At 42.0% G+C, this 14,648-nt stretch overlaps 1 protein-coding gene across 1 annotated transcript; it reads right to left on the reverse strand.

The window, feature by feature from the left end:
- Nucleotides 1-755: 755 nt before the first annotated feature.
- LOC136702262 (myelin-associated glycoprotein-like) lies at nt 756-14,041 on the reverse strand. The gene is made up of 12 exons (XM_066677241.1): nt 14,012-14,041; nt 9,062-9,107; nt 8,262-8,600; nt 7,289-7,570; nt 6,528-6,776; nt 5,032-5,304; nt 4,331-4,597; nt 3,863-4,135; nt 2,471-2,555; nt 1,929-1,958; nt 1,668-1,809; nt 756-1,061 (listed from the first exon to the last, which is right to left on the reverse strand). The coding sequence occupies exons 2-12, from the start codon at nt 9,096-9,098 to the stop codon at nt 1,035-1,037; spliced, it is 2,004 nt and encodes a 667-aa protein (XP_066533338.1). The 5' UTR covers nt 9,099-9,107; nt 14,012-14,041; the 3' UTR covers nt 756-1,034.
- Between the last annotated feature and the right edge of the window lie 607 nt (nt 14,042-14,648).

Below are 14,648 nucleotides of genomic sequence, written 5' to 3' on the forward strand. Positions count from 1 at the left end.
TTGGTGTGTTCTCTCTGTGTCTGCGTGGGTTTCCTCCGGGTGACTGTCTGTGAGGAGTGTGGTGTGTTCTCCCTGGTGGTGTGTTCTCCCTGTTCCTCCGGGTGACTGTCTGTGAGGAGTGTGGTGTGTTCTCCCTGTGTCTGCGTGGGTTTCCTCCGGGTGACTGTCTGTGAGGAGTGTGGTGAGTTCTCCCTGTGTCTGCGTGGGTTTCCTCCTGGTGCTCCGGTTTCCTCCCACAGTCCAAAAACACACGTTGGTAGGTGGATTGGTGAAAAAAAGTGTCCGTAGGTGTGAATGTGTGTCTGTATTGCCCTGTGAAGGACTGGTGCCCCCTCCAGGGTGTATTCCCGCCTTGCGCCCAATGATTCCAGGTAGGCTCTGGACCCACCACGACCCTGAACTGGATAAGCGCTTACAGATAATGAATGAATGAATGAATAAATGTAATGTTTTCATGTTTATTGTTGCATTTACCACAACATTACATTATCAATAATGGACTGATCCCACCCATTAGGTGCTAGCATGGAGAACACTAGCAGCTAATTCTGATGCATGCTTGGAGGAGAATCCTAACCAGAAAATGTACTGAGAAGATGTAATGGGGCCGAGGAAAGACCGCCATATACACCCAGAAAGAGAGAGAGAGAGAGAGAGAGATCTAAGCCAATGCTTGGATGCCTCAGATTTATAATTGTTAATTTTTAATATATTAATCTTACACATTTCTGGAACAATTACAAATATTCAGACATAAAAACACAAGCAGTTTGGTCAATACTTAATTTCATATGTTGCCTGATGTACAAAAATATATATATTTATACACTTTGAATGATAAACTATGTTTATTTCATTAACATTAATATATACATGTGTGCTCTATATATTTAATCCTAAATCTAGTAAGACACATACAAAACAAGTAAATTTAATTCAATCTCAGTACACAATTCTCGATCAGCGAAGGCATAATGCTGCAGTCTGAGGCATTTCCTGGACGAGGGTGTGGTCATCATGAAGACAGCAGTGTTTCAGTAATTCTCATAGATGTCATTGTCCTAATGAAAAGAAATATGCACTGTTTTAGAAACCAACTTTCATTTTAATTTATGGTGAAAACCATTACGCAACTGCTTCATTTTCATGAGTCATATAAAAAGTCTATAAATCTCAGTATATTATCAGAGGGATCTTTTTTTGTGATTTTATTATTAAAACTTCCTTTTATTTCAGGGTTCCTCCTAACAGTTTTACCAAGAACCCTGCAGAGATACTTCAATCCAAGTTCTGTCACTGGCTACACGTTCTGCCTCCTGGTTTAAGGGCGGACAGAAACAATTGTGTGAAAAAGTTTGGGTGTGAAAAGCCATTATTAAAATCTTTTAATGATATTTGGTATTTTTGGACATGTTTTCCTTGGACTTTCCACTTGTTTATGCAAACAGACAATCTATTATCTTAAATTTCCCACTTTCTAAAAAACTATCTGTTAAAATATAAATAGCTTGTAATCAATGGCCATTTTTACTTAAGAACACACTCTTTTATGTCAATATGTTTCTATTAGTACAGCGATCACGTAAGAAACTACAGTGTTTGAACAGAAGAGTATGACACAGTTAAATATTTTTTATACTGCCTAATTTTTAGACATAATGCTGTACCTTAGTCGTCCCGAAAATGGTTGTGGAATTAGCGTAGATATCACCTTCGGTCGCATCATCGTTCCCATAGATATTTTCAGTCACCCTCACTTCGCAAGTCTTATGCTCCTTGATTTCATGAAGATTCCTGTGTGTATGTGAGCTAAATTCACAAATCCAGAGTTCAACATCACACAGTAAGCATAAATTAAACATGGCCGTCCTCCATTTTATGCAGAAATACATATTAAGTCATTTAAATGCTAATAATTCAAATGCTACCTTGAGGTATCTTCAGAAGAAGACCGGCATCTGTATTAAAAAAGACATAGAACAAAACATCTAGTGAATAATTTAAACTCATGAATAAAACTAACAAAATATTACCAGGTCAATATTTTATTTGAAAAAAACAACAACCCAGATGTAAACAATAATCCAAGACTTGTTACTGTGTGCTGGAGCTACGAGGCTAACAACTTTAGCTACAGTATAAGCTAACCAGACGTTAGCAAGGTTAGCAGTGTTAGCCTCCTAGCTCCAGCAAAGTCAGACAATCAGAGCCTGGCCACTTTCAATTTCTCACATTATGTCAAAAAATTAGAGGGCTCTCTTTAGCTAGCCCTCAATGAAAAGAGTTAGAATGTTAATAACAAATTAATTAATTTAAACTTCTCTTGACATGATTTAGCTTAGGTTAGGGTTAGTAAAAAATGATTTTACATTCTTTTAAAATGTCATTAACAAAATATTGATATCTGTATTGGTGACAGAATAATACTAATTTATTGTTGTCATTATGTGGAGAAAACTGAAAACTGTACCTATTTCTCAAGCAGATGGCCACCCCAACACTTAAAAAGATGACAAACGCCACAGCTCCAACACCAGCCATTAATCCAATATATCCTGTGTTTACAAATGGTTTTAGGAAAAGAAATAGTTTAGAAAAATATTTACTATTGTTTCCCCCGTTTCTGCAAAAGTATTTGATCAAATAAAACCTGTTAAGTGCGTCGAATTTGCTTCTTCAGTTTTGTGCTGGATCTCTGTGGCTAATGGAGTTTGAGGTAGTAAAGGAAGCTTGTGTACAAGAGTTAATGTTCTGTAAACTGCATGCCAAAAGCACCGTATTGTTTTATCTTAGCAGAACTTGCAGGTCGACTTTGTGTGGTTTCTGATGGTGTATATTGTAGCTATGAAAATGATCTCAGTACAGTAGAAAAAACACATCTGTGCCAAATCTTGAGCTCTGGTAATGGCAAGAATACACAACACACCTGAGATCTGAGGAGCTGAGGACAAAAAAAAAAGATGGCTAAAATAAAGAAATAAATTGATTTTAAGAATAAAAAGAACTAACAAATACATATAATTTAATCTTCACAAAAAGAACGCTTGTCCATTTTAATACATTGTAATTTGTATCGGCACAATATAAACTTACCACAATTAGCACTTTTCCACTGGAACTGTTTCAGTTTGTGAACTAAATTTGGAAACCTTCGGCATATTTCCACCAACATAAACTGGCTCGCCAAACAGAAAAGTTAGTTCCCAACTGGAACCAAAGAAGAGTGGGTTTTTTTTAGCACAAACCGTGATGTCGTCCGTGAGCATATCAAGATTCAGTAACTCAAGAAAGAGCTGGACTGGGCAATTTACACTGTTTCATATGAATAAATAATAGGAAATAAAACAGGAACATGCTCCGTTTGTGTGTGTTTCTGGGGCTGTGTTTGGTGTGATACCATGCGCGTTGCTCAGAGCCACAGCTCTTGGCTACATTTCTTCGCTGTTCACAAGCTCAGCAGGACGACTCTGAACTCAGCAACATTTACTCAGTATTATACCTCACCCTGGTGTGACTCCAACGTAAACAAAGAATAAACAATGACCCTGTCATAACAGTTTATCTTTGGCTCTTGCACTACATTCAGCCACAGCGATGCCCCCCACTGATGACGTATTCCTGGTTCCCCTCTAAACGTGTAGAAACATGGGCTCGTTCACTGGAAACAACCAGTGTTCCAAGAATCAGGGATCCAAAGAGTTCAAGAACCAGAGTTCTTTTGGTGGAAAAGCGCTAAATGTGAGATCTTACTGGAATGCAATAAACACCTTTTACTTGCATTGACTGATCAACTGCCACTGAAGCAAGGGGTAAAACCAGGAGAAATGTCACTTTAGATTTGAAACATTAGAACATTCAGTACCTTCCAGCGAATGTTGGACGGGAATCTCGTACATCTTTGTGCCCACGTCATTAGACGCTATACAGGAGACATTGCCAGTGATGGGTCCCGTTAGCTCAGATATTGCTATTCGTCCGGAATAATACGTTGTTTTATTGAAGTGTGGAAGGACAACAGTGTGTCCATCAGTTGTCCAGGAGATGTTCGCTTTGGGCTCAGCCTCTACTCGGCACTCACAATATACACTTCCAGCTTTCTCCCAACAAACAGACTCTTGCAAGATGGCGGGTGGGACTGAAAGGTGGGAAAACTAGACATAAGCTCTTCATATAAATAACTCGAAAGCTAAAGGTACAGCATCAAGCAGCCAAACCTCACACTTATTACCACACGTTCCTCAAATTTCCCTCAGTTTGTAATGCAATTGGCTGGAATTTAGCAATGCAATGTCAACTAAACAAATTACCAAACAACCAAGGGAATACTCACAGTGGACATTCAGCAGTGTTGGCACGGATTGACCTCGTCCGACCGAGTTGCTGACACTGCAGGAGACTGACGTATCTCGCTGGACATCCCGAAGAGTAAATGTTTCATATTTATGTGCACTGTGGCTCGTGTTGGTTTTCTGGTGTGTGATCAGCCACTCGTAGTGAGTCGGTGGAGGGTAGCTGTCACTGCTACAAGTGAGTGTGAGATTTTCACCCTCAACCACACTTCTCTCAGCACCCACTATTTTTACACTTGCAGGGGCAGCTGTGAAAATATAGGGAATGTAAACTGTATTCGCGGTTAAGAAGTGTTTCATTTATCAAAAGTTAAAAAGGGGAAGTGCAATAACAAGGAAACTACTGATCTGTCTGAAATGATACTGTGTTCAGTGCCAAACAACAACAACAACAACAACACATGAGTACATGACAAGTAAACAACACTTAACGTTACCGCCACAAGATAGTCTAGCAGAGTAGGTACCATGCAGTGGAAAAGTGCCATATATGTGTCCAGTTACATGAAGCTTAGTCTACAATAAGCTTCCATTACTTGTTAGCATGATTAGCCTCATAGCTTCAGCTCAAAACTAAAGAAGCAAACTTCAGCCGCTAGACATTTCTTGACTGACTGACTGCCACTGGGGTAAGATAAGGTGTGTCTGGTGCAGTCTCATACAACATGGAGAAATGCTTTACCTTTTGGGTGGAGCTGGACTGTCATCTGGAAAGTGGTTGTTTTCAATCTGTTAGAAGTCTTACAGGAGACACTGCTGGCCAGTGGTCCTGTCATCTCTGACACTGTTATTCTTCCATTCTGCACATTCTTGGTGTTGTATTGTGAGAGGGGAGTGTCACGTCCATCAACGATCCAGGAGATGGAGGCTTTGGGCTCAGCTTCTGCTTGGCACACACACTTCATGTTTCCAGCCTTCTCCAAGCACACAGAGTCTGACAAGACAGTGGGTGGGACTAAAACGCAGGAAAAACAAATATGACCCTGGACTTCTGGTAACCACAGACCGGACTGTGTAACCTACAAATATCTGGGATTTTATTTCACTGTGGGGTTATAAAAACTGGAACAGGGTTGTGTAATTATTCTTCAGACCACCACACAGGCCCAGGACTCTTCACACACAGGCCTCGCCGGAAACTATAATTACATTCTCAACCTATCGTACAATATGTGGGCAGTTCATCATCATTTTTGCTGATCTCAGTATCGTGTTTACTGTCATGTTTGTTTACATAACACATCTATATTTTAGCTGCAGGCTCTGTTTCTGTTTATTACATTTAAACTTTTTAAAAATCCCAATTCCACATGAAGGACCAAAAATAGCATAACAATCAATCAATCAATCAATCAATCAATAACATATAATCAATATATAAATAAATTAATAATTATTTTTGTAATGAAAAGTACACCAATAAAAATAATTTATATTAACAAATGAATATATGATGCGATTACATTTATTTATTTAAAATGTATAAACATTATTTAAATATGTACTTTTCATGACAAAACATGCATTTATTTATTTATATATTAAAGCATTTCTCTGTTTATTAAATTATATTTATTTAATTCTCATAATGTCAGTATATTTTTAGTAATAAAATAAGTTCTTGCTAAAAGTTAATAGCTCATTAAAGAGGTGTAATTGCATTATTATGTTATTTTTTTATCACTTCATCATTGGAATAAAATGGTCTTAAACATGACATTAATATTATTTACTGTGAATATTTCTGGGACTAAATATTGAGCACAAAAAAAGTCTATTGTGAAGGGGCCATTCACACAGTATCACTGTTCCATAGTGTCCTTACTGCAGTTATTTCCTGCAGTCAAAAATAGCCTTGTTGATCTAATAAACTTAACCACGTGCATGAAAATGTAGGTATTCCAGTTATTGATGCACTCAAAAGCTACCTGAGTAGTAACCGAGCCCCCTGGTGGACAATTTCCAACCTGCCAAACTGGGATTAAAGGACCCTGGTCTATGACTGTTTATTCATATCAACTGAATTCCCAAGTGGTTTTATGCTAGTGCGATTTACTAACGTTTACAGGCACTAACCAAGAGGACAGAGGTTAAAGAGTAGGGTCTCAAACCTTCTGTCTGTTCCCAGGGCCCTTGTAACACAACGTCAACTAAACAAACAAACAAGGAAATACTCACAGTGGACATTCAGCTGTATTGTCTTGGACCGACTTTCTCCTTCGGAGTTACGGACACTGCAGGAGATGGACGTGTTTCGTCTGACGTCTCGAAGCGTTAGTGTTTTTGATTTGCTGGGGTTTCTCTCAGATGTAACAAACCACCCGTATTCAGTCGGTGGTGGATCACTCTCACTGTTACAAGTGAGTAAAAGAGTTCCACCCTCATCTACAGTCAGTGGGCCGTCTACTTTTACATTTACAGGGGCATCTGTGAAAATACATCGAATTCAGACCACATTATTTTGGCCTAAACACTCTGTAGAAGAATGTCAACATCAGAAATGGACACGTAGGGATGTGTTTAACTGTGGGACTACACTTTCAAATCTACAGAGACGTGGAAATAAGTGATGTGGTGTGATAACGAAATTGAGAGTCTAGAACACATGACCCTTCAGTGAGGAGGGTCTGGGAAGTAGGTCAGAAGGTGAAGTTTACAGCCAGCATTTTAAACACATTAGCCACCTCCACTGCTTCATTCATTCATCTTCTGTAACTGTTTCATCCTGTTCAGGGTCGTGATGTGTCCAGAACCTAACTGGAATCAGTGGGAACAAGGCATCGCACACACACACTCACACCTGTCACTTCCACGGTCATCTCCAGCTGAAGGGAATATTCCAATGATATTTTAGAGTTTGAACTTGTCACCCGTCTGTCAGTCTGGGGATCACAACTGAAATGAAATGAAGTAAAAACACGACTGTGGACTTTACTCACATAAGACGTTAAGCCGAACGTCTTTTTTTGAAGAGATGTCACTCTTGCACTCGAGATATTTTCCATGGTCTTGGCGAGTTGACATGAACTCTGCACGTGCCACAGAAGTCCAGTATCCCCCAGACTCTCCTGTTATGGTCAGTGTATTTGAAAGGGGAGTTAACCCTGTCCATGTAATCTGCAGTGAGGGGGAGGGGCAGGAATGACGAACACTGCAACTGGCGGAGAACAGTTTCCCATCCTTCGGTGTGCTGTCTAAGGAAATGCTGATCCTAGGGTCCTCTGTGAGGAAGAAATAATTATTAATGAAATACAGTCAGTGTACTTCATTCATTCATTCATTCAATCATTTTCTGTAACCACTTCATTCTAATCAGTAGCCCAGTGTGTCCAGAGCCTAAGAAGGCAGGAACATATCCTGGACATGATGCTGGTCCATCACAGTCACCCTGTCACTCACACACACATCTGTGGACAGTTTCACACACTCACCCTGTCACTCACACACACATGTCTGTGGACAGTTTCACACACTCACCCTGTCACTCACACACACACATGTCTGTGGACAGTTTCACACACTCACCCTGTCACTCACACCTGTGGACAGTTTCACACACTCACCCAGTCACTCACACACTCACCCTGTCACTCACACCTGTGGACAGTTTCACACACACACACACCCAGTCACTCACACACACACACCTGTGGACAGTTTCACACACTCATCCAGTCACTCACACAGTCATCCTGTCACTCACACCTGTGGACAGTTTCACACACTCACCCTGTCACTCACACACACACACCTGTGGACAGTTTCACACACTCACCCTGTCACTCACACACACACACACACCTGTGGACAGTTTCACACCATCACCCATTCACTCACACACTCACACCTGTGGACAGTTTCACACACTCACACCTGTTCACTTTAATGGTTCAGTTGAAACCGTGTACTCACCAACTTTAATTTCAATGTATTTGTATGGGTCGGAATTTTCGGGATAGATCCATGGATAGATGTATACTCCGTTGTCCTCTGACCGGACGTTGTCGATCTTTAGGCTGCAGTTTCCCTGGCTGGAGTATCCGGGCACTGATGTTCTTCCTCTAAACTCACCCAGTATATCTGAAGTTTTTCCGGAGTACACTATAGGGTACCCCATCTTTTTATACTTGTACCAGACCACTGAAGAGTGTGACTGTGTGCGGCACGGCACCATCACACAGCTGCCCTTCACAGCTATAACTGACCCAGGCACAGACACATCCCAGCAATCACAGCAGCTCAGCACCGACACTACGGAGACAAGAGCAGAGTCTGTTCAGGGCCCCTGGGTCTCCACCGACCACCACTCGGACAGTAGTAATCAGTAAAACTGCATACTGACACCTGGTGGCCTGGATGTGAACATGGTCGCCCCCATGTGGGAGACCCCTCTCATGTGAAAAACAAACAGGAATAATAATCACTTCCATACACTGGTGATAAAATGGCTTAAATAATGCAAACCGTATCTGAAAATGAAAAACGGTTTAAATAATTTCAGAGCACTTCTATTGCTCCAATTATCCACACAATGTGAGTGTATTCAAAAGACAAAGGAAACATGGAAGAAACTGAGTTTTTGTTTTGGACCTTCACAAAAAGTAAGACTGAAATAAATTGTGTTCTGTGAACTACTAAACTAGGTTTTACACTGGGTTTCTCTTTAGTCACAGGCCAAATAAAGTCATGATTTACACAACAGCGAGCTTTACCCACAAAGACGAGTCTGAGAGCTCTGCATCTGTCCATTTTCAAAACCTAGAGAGGAAAGAAGAAGTTATCAGATCAGAAATGTGTAAATGAGCTGATAAAATATTCTGAGAATACGATCCTCAGTGTTAACCTCAAAAAACTTTTCACCATTTCACACCAAACAAAAATTATAATATATAATGTGTGTGTTTGTGTGTGTGTGTTTGTGTGTTTGTTTGTGTGTGTGTGTGTGTCTGTGTGTGTGTGTGTATTGACACTTGTCATTCAGTATGAAAAATGAACAAATTAACCACACAGTTGTCACTTCTTAAGGCTGAAGCTTTAAATAATGCATAAATAAATATAAAAAAAACATATCTATTTAAGATCATTTTATTTATATTTGCAGATTTTATCCATTTTAAAATGTGACAAAAATAAGTGAAAATTCTAGTATTTACTCGGACACAGGGAGAGCATCGGACACAAGGAGAGCATCGGACACAGGGAGAGCATCGGACACAAGGAGAACATCAGACACGGAGAGCATCGGACACAAGGAGAACATCGGACACAGGGAGAGCACTGGACACAGGGAGCGCATCGGACACAGAGAGAACATCGGACACAGGGAGAGCACTGGACACAGGGAGCGCATCGGACACAGAGAGAACATCGGACACAAGGAGAACATCGGACACAGGGAGAGCACTGGACACAGGGAGAGCATCGGACACGGGGAGAGCATCGGACACAGGGAGAGCACTGGACACAGGGAGAGCATCGGACACGGGGAGAGCATCGGACACAAGGAGAACATCAGACACAGGGAGAGCACTGGACACAAGGAGAGCATCGGACACGGGGAGAGCATCGGACACAAGGAGAACATCGGACACAGGGAGAGCACTGGACACAGGGAGAGCATCGGACACAAGGAGAACATCGGACACAGGGAGAGCACTGGACACAAGGAGAGCATCGGACACGGGGAGAGCATCGGACACAGGGAGAGCACTGGACACAGGGAGAGCATCGGACACGGGGAGAGCATCGGACACAAGGAGAACATCAGACACAGGGAGAGCACTGGACACAAGGAGAGCATCGGACACAGGGAGAGCATCAGACACAGGGAGAGCATCAGACACAGGGAGAGCATCGGACATCGGACACAGGGAGAGCATCAGACACAGGGAGAGCATTGGACACGGGGAGAGCATCGGACACAAGGAGAACATCGGACACAAGGAGAACATCGGACACAGGGAGAGCATTGGACACAGGGAGCGCATCGGACACAGAGAGACGGACACAAGGAGAACATCGGACACAGGGAGAGCATTGGACACAGGGAGCGCATCGGACACAGAGAGACGGACACAAGGAGAGCATCGGACACGGGGAGAGCATTGGACACAAGGAGAACATCGGACACAGGGAGAGCCTCGGACACAAGGAGAGCCACGGACACAGGGAGAGCTTCAGACACAGAGAGAACATCGAACACAGGGAGAGCTTCAGACACAGAGAGAGCTTCAGACACAGAGAACATCGGACACAGGGAGAGCATCGGACATAGAGAGAGCATCGGACATAGAAGTATTAACAGAGTAAATTACTGCTACAGTGTAGCTCAGGCTTAAATAACATACACCCCATGTTCCAGCTTCAACAATGTTTCAACAGATAAATGTAGGGATTAAGCGAGGTATATGAGGAATCAGAGGTTCTCTCTCTCTCTCTCTCTCTCTCTGTATGTGTGTGGGCAACTTTTCTCTCTGTCCCATGGCCCTTTATTTCTGCCCCTTATTTATCCTTCGTATAACAGGGGCCCTTTATGTTTTTCAAAGTAAAAATGTCACCACCCACTCCACTCAGAAATGTGTTGAGTTCCATGACACGCTGCACATGTTTAAACCTGTTGGTGACTGAACAATGTTCACAGGTCACATCAAAGTGCTTTTACACAGTGAAAAGAAACAGTAAAAAGCAATTAGAGAAAACAGAGAAGTGGTAAACATGGCCTCTGTAGCTCATCTGTAAATCACTGTAGTAACTCCTTCGTCCGATAAAACAAATATAATTCAAACCCATCACTGTGGTCTGTGCAAACGTCAGTGTTAAAAAGAAGGCTCTGAATTTATTTTACGACAAGGACAAAGACCACGATTAGCAAGTCAGGCCTGCGCAACGTCCCCAGGTGGAACCAGGAGGTGTCGGCTGAACCCGGTTTCCGAACGTTACCCATTCTCTGACACTTTAAACCATATGTTAACACTCAGCAGCGCTGGCTTCCTCTAAACACCTGTCTCAAGACCTGAGAACGAAAGTAATTGATGGCCAGGGGCAGGGGAATGCTGCAGGAAGATTATTCATTGTGTGAAATAGGGAGTGTAGTATCAAATAGAGCTGGTACTTTTCTGTCGGCTTCAGATCTATGCTTTAGTGCGCTCAGTTTCCCCTGTTTCACACGTGATCGGTAACTGTGTTGCAGGCTACTGAATATAATGCATGTGGTGATTGTGGTAAACACGCTGAGTTTCTGTTTTTCTCCAGCGCTTGGCGAAGCTATAAGCGCATGGCCTTTTGCACGTTGTGGTCACCATTCAGTGACGCCACATAATTTATATTTGCAGTAGGTCCAGGGGAGACGTGTTCCTTTCCGTGTGTCGATGTGATGTGTAAAGTCATGAACCTTGTTTTTATTCCGACTCAGTGCACTTCGGCCTAATCACAGACTCAGGCTTCTTCTTATGTTTACTGTTGTACAGCCATAATTCAGGGTCAACCCGAGGAGAAGGGGTTAATCTAGGTTTTAAAAAATGCAGGTGAAGAAACTGCCCACCGTGAATCGAGCTGAAGGCCTGCTGCTTTGTTGATCCTGCTCTTGTTATAGTACAGCGCTGTCGTATTGAAGGAAGGGATGGGGGTTTCTTCTTGTGGGACTAGGTTTCTGTGAGGCACATCAACTGTAAAACCACTGTGCACCATTTTAAACACTGAGCTGATATTTGCGGAATAACTGAGCCACGCCGAAGTGTAAACATAGATTTATAATATTAATAATAATTAAAATAACAACAAGGTTTCATTATTCATCAACTAGTTTCACGTCATTCTATTTCCTGTAAAATAATTCTTATAACATTTACATGTACAGCAGACGCTCTTATCCAGGGTGACTCACAAGGTCACTGGTATTACAGGTAGGCCAACGCAATGTTAGGAGTCTTGCCCAAGGACTCTTATTGGTGTACTACACACTGGGCCCCGGGTCTTTCACATGGGAGCCAATGGTGTTACCACTGTACCACACCAACCACACACATAAAAAAACAATGTTATTTATTATTCATTCATTGTCTGTAACCCTTATCTAATTCAGGGTCGCGGTGGGTCCAGAGCCTACCTGGAATCATTGGGCGCAAGGCGGGAATACACCCTGGAGGGGGCGCCAGTCCTTCACAGGGCAACACACACACACACACACATTCACTCACACACTCACACCTACGGACACTTTTGAGTCACCAATCCACCTAAAAACGTGTGTTTTTGGACTGTGGGAGGAAACCGGAGCACCCGGAGGAAACCCACGCAGACACAGAGAGAACACACCACACTCCTCACAGACAGTCACCCGGAGGAAACCCACGCAGACACAGAGAGAACACACCACACTCCTCACAGACAGTCACCCGGAGGAAACCCACGCAGACACAGAGAGAACACACCACACTCCTCACAGACACTCACCCGGAGGAAACCCATGCAGACACAGGGAGAACACACCACACTCCTCACAGACAGTCACCTGGAGGAAACCCACGCGGACACAGAGAGAACACACCACACCCCTCACAGACAGTCACCTGGAGGAAACCCACGCGGACACAGAGAGAACACATCACACCCCTCACAGACAGTCACCCGGAGCGGGAATCGAACCCCCTGGAGCTTTGTGCCTGCGACACTTCCTGCTGCGCCACCGTGCTGCCCTTGTTATTTATTAATTAAAATTAATTATTAATATTCAATTAATAAAAACACTAATGTACCTTACAGTCTTGTGCACATTTTGCGCAGCTCTAGGTCAGATGAAATGGTTTTGTTGTTGTACGAGGTTAAAAAAAGTGAGCACTCCTCTAGACCGAATGCACTATCATTGTTTACAAGTTTACGTCCGAAGCACAGTTTGTGTGTTTGAGTTTCACATATTAAAAAAATGTAAATTAACTTGGGCACAGAACGTAAAATTCTTAGCCTTCATTCCCTCCTCCCCAGTTAAGAAAGAAAAAAATGAACATATAATAGAAACAAAAAAGAGCATGTATTATACGATAACAAGGAGGTGTCCTGTGTTTAGCAAAGAGCTACAAAAACAACAGAAAATCTATATTTATATATTTTGTTTTATAAAATGTATTTATTTATTTTTTCCATCCATCCATCCATCCATTATCTGTAACCTGTTATCCAGGACTCACTGGACACACTGTCCCCCGGCTGGGAGGGTGAGGAGTATTTGCTCATAGCGAGCCACCACTTCTTTTCGCTGCTAACACAACAGCACTGGAGCTCACAACATTCTTGAAGTGGAACACTGTCCAAGGCTGCCATACCAGTAAACAGAGACAATACTCTCTTTTTTTTTTTTTTTTTTTTCAACAAGAAGAAGTCAGTTTTACGTTTTTTTTTTTTTTGTTTTATTTTGTTTTGTTTTTTTTGTGCAGAAATAATTTCTTGTGCAGAGTGTGTCGTATTTTTAATCATCAAGTTTTCAGTTTAATAAAGAGCACCCAAACCACTGTGTTTTCTTTTTGTCTTCTTTTTACCAACCTACCAACCACCAATTAATTCAAAGGATGTTACATGCTGGTTTTGTTTATGTAATTATTCTAATGATAACTGTTTTTTTACAACAATAAAAATGATTATTATTGTTATTAATTATATGGCCCTCTTACCTTCTGCTGCCCTGCTGCAGACGCTCCCGTCTTTCTGAGAAACAGAAAGTCTTTGTTACAGTGAACTAAGCCCCCAAATAGTTTCCAGTGCTGAGTGGGTGGAGCATCCTCTTTCACCTCTTTTCACTTCTGCTTCTTTAAAAATTTTTAAAGAGGTCCTGGAGAATTATTAAATAACAAACACACAATAGTGTCACTTTTACACCGTGAAATATTACTTAATGCCCTTGAGGCATCCCCAGACTGTAGTAAATACCGGCTAAATACTAGTGTAAGATATAGTCATGTGAGTAAAATCATTAACACCACTTGCCAAATATTGGGTCGGTCCCCCACATGCCGTCAATCACCTGTAGAGGTATGGACCCCGACCAAAAAACAGTCTGAAGTCCATCTGTAGGCTTTTTAGACCCCTTTCACACTGGTTTTCATGGTCAGGCCCCCCACAGGACCACCACAGAGCAGGTATGATTTGGGTGGTGGACTGTTCTCAGCGCTGAAATGTTAGTGTGGGTGTTTTCTGGTCAAAGTGGATCAGACACAGCAGTAAAAACATGGAGGTGGTCATAATGTTACGAATGGATAGTGTACATATGAATCAACTGGGTAATCTATTTAAATAAAACTAATAAATAAA

Source organism: Hoplias malabaricus, chromosome 1, assembly GCF_029633855.1.
Source record: "Hoplias malabaricus isolate fHopMal1 chromosome 1, fHopMal1.hap1, whole genome shotgun sequence".
Lineage (NCBI taxonomy): Eukaryota > Metazoa > Chordata > Actinopteri > Characiformes > Erythrinidae > Hoplias > Hoplias malabaricus.

Bases quoted from the DNA above. Each gene is read 5' to 3' on its own strand.
- LOC136702262 (XM_066677241.1), bottom strand. From the start codon at position 9,098: ATGGACAGATGCAGAGCTCTCAGACTCGTCTTTGTGG. The intron at 8,601-9,061 runs GTAAAGCTCGCT...TTGTCTCCGTAG, and splicing joins TCTCAGACTCGTCTTTGTGG to TGTCGGTGCTGAGCTGCTGT. The intron at 7,571-8,261 runs GTGAGTACACGG...TCTTCCTCACAG, and splicing joins ATACATTGAAATTAAAGTTG to AGGACCCTAGGATCAGCATT.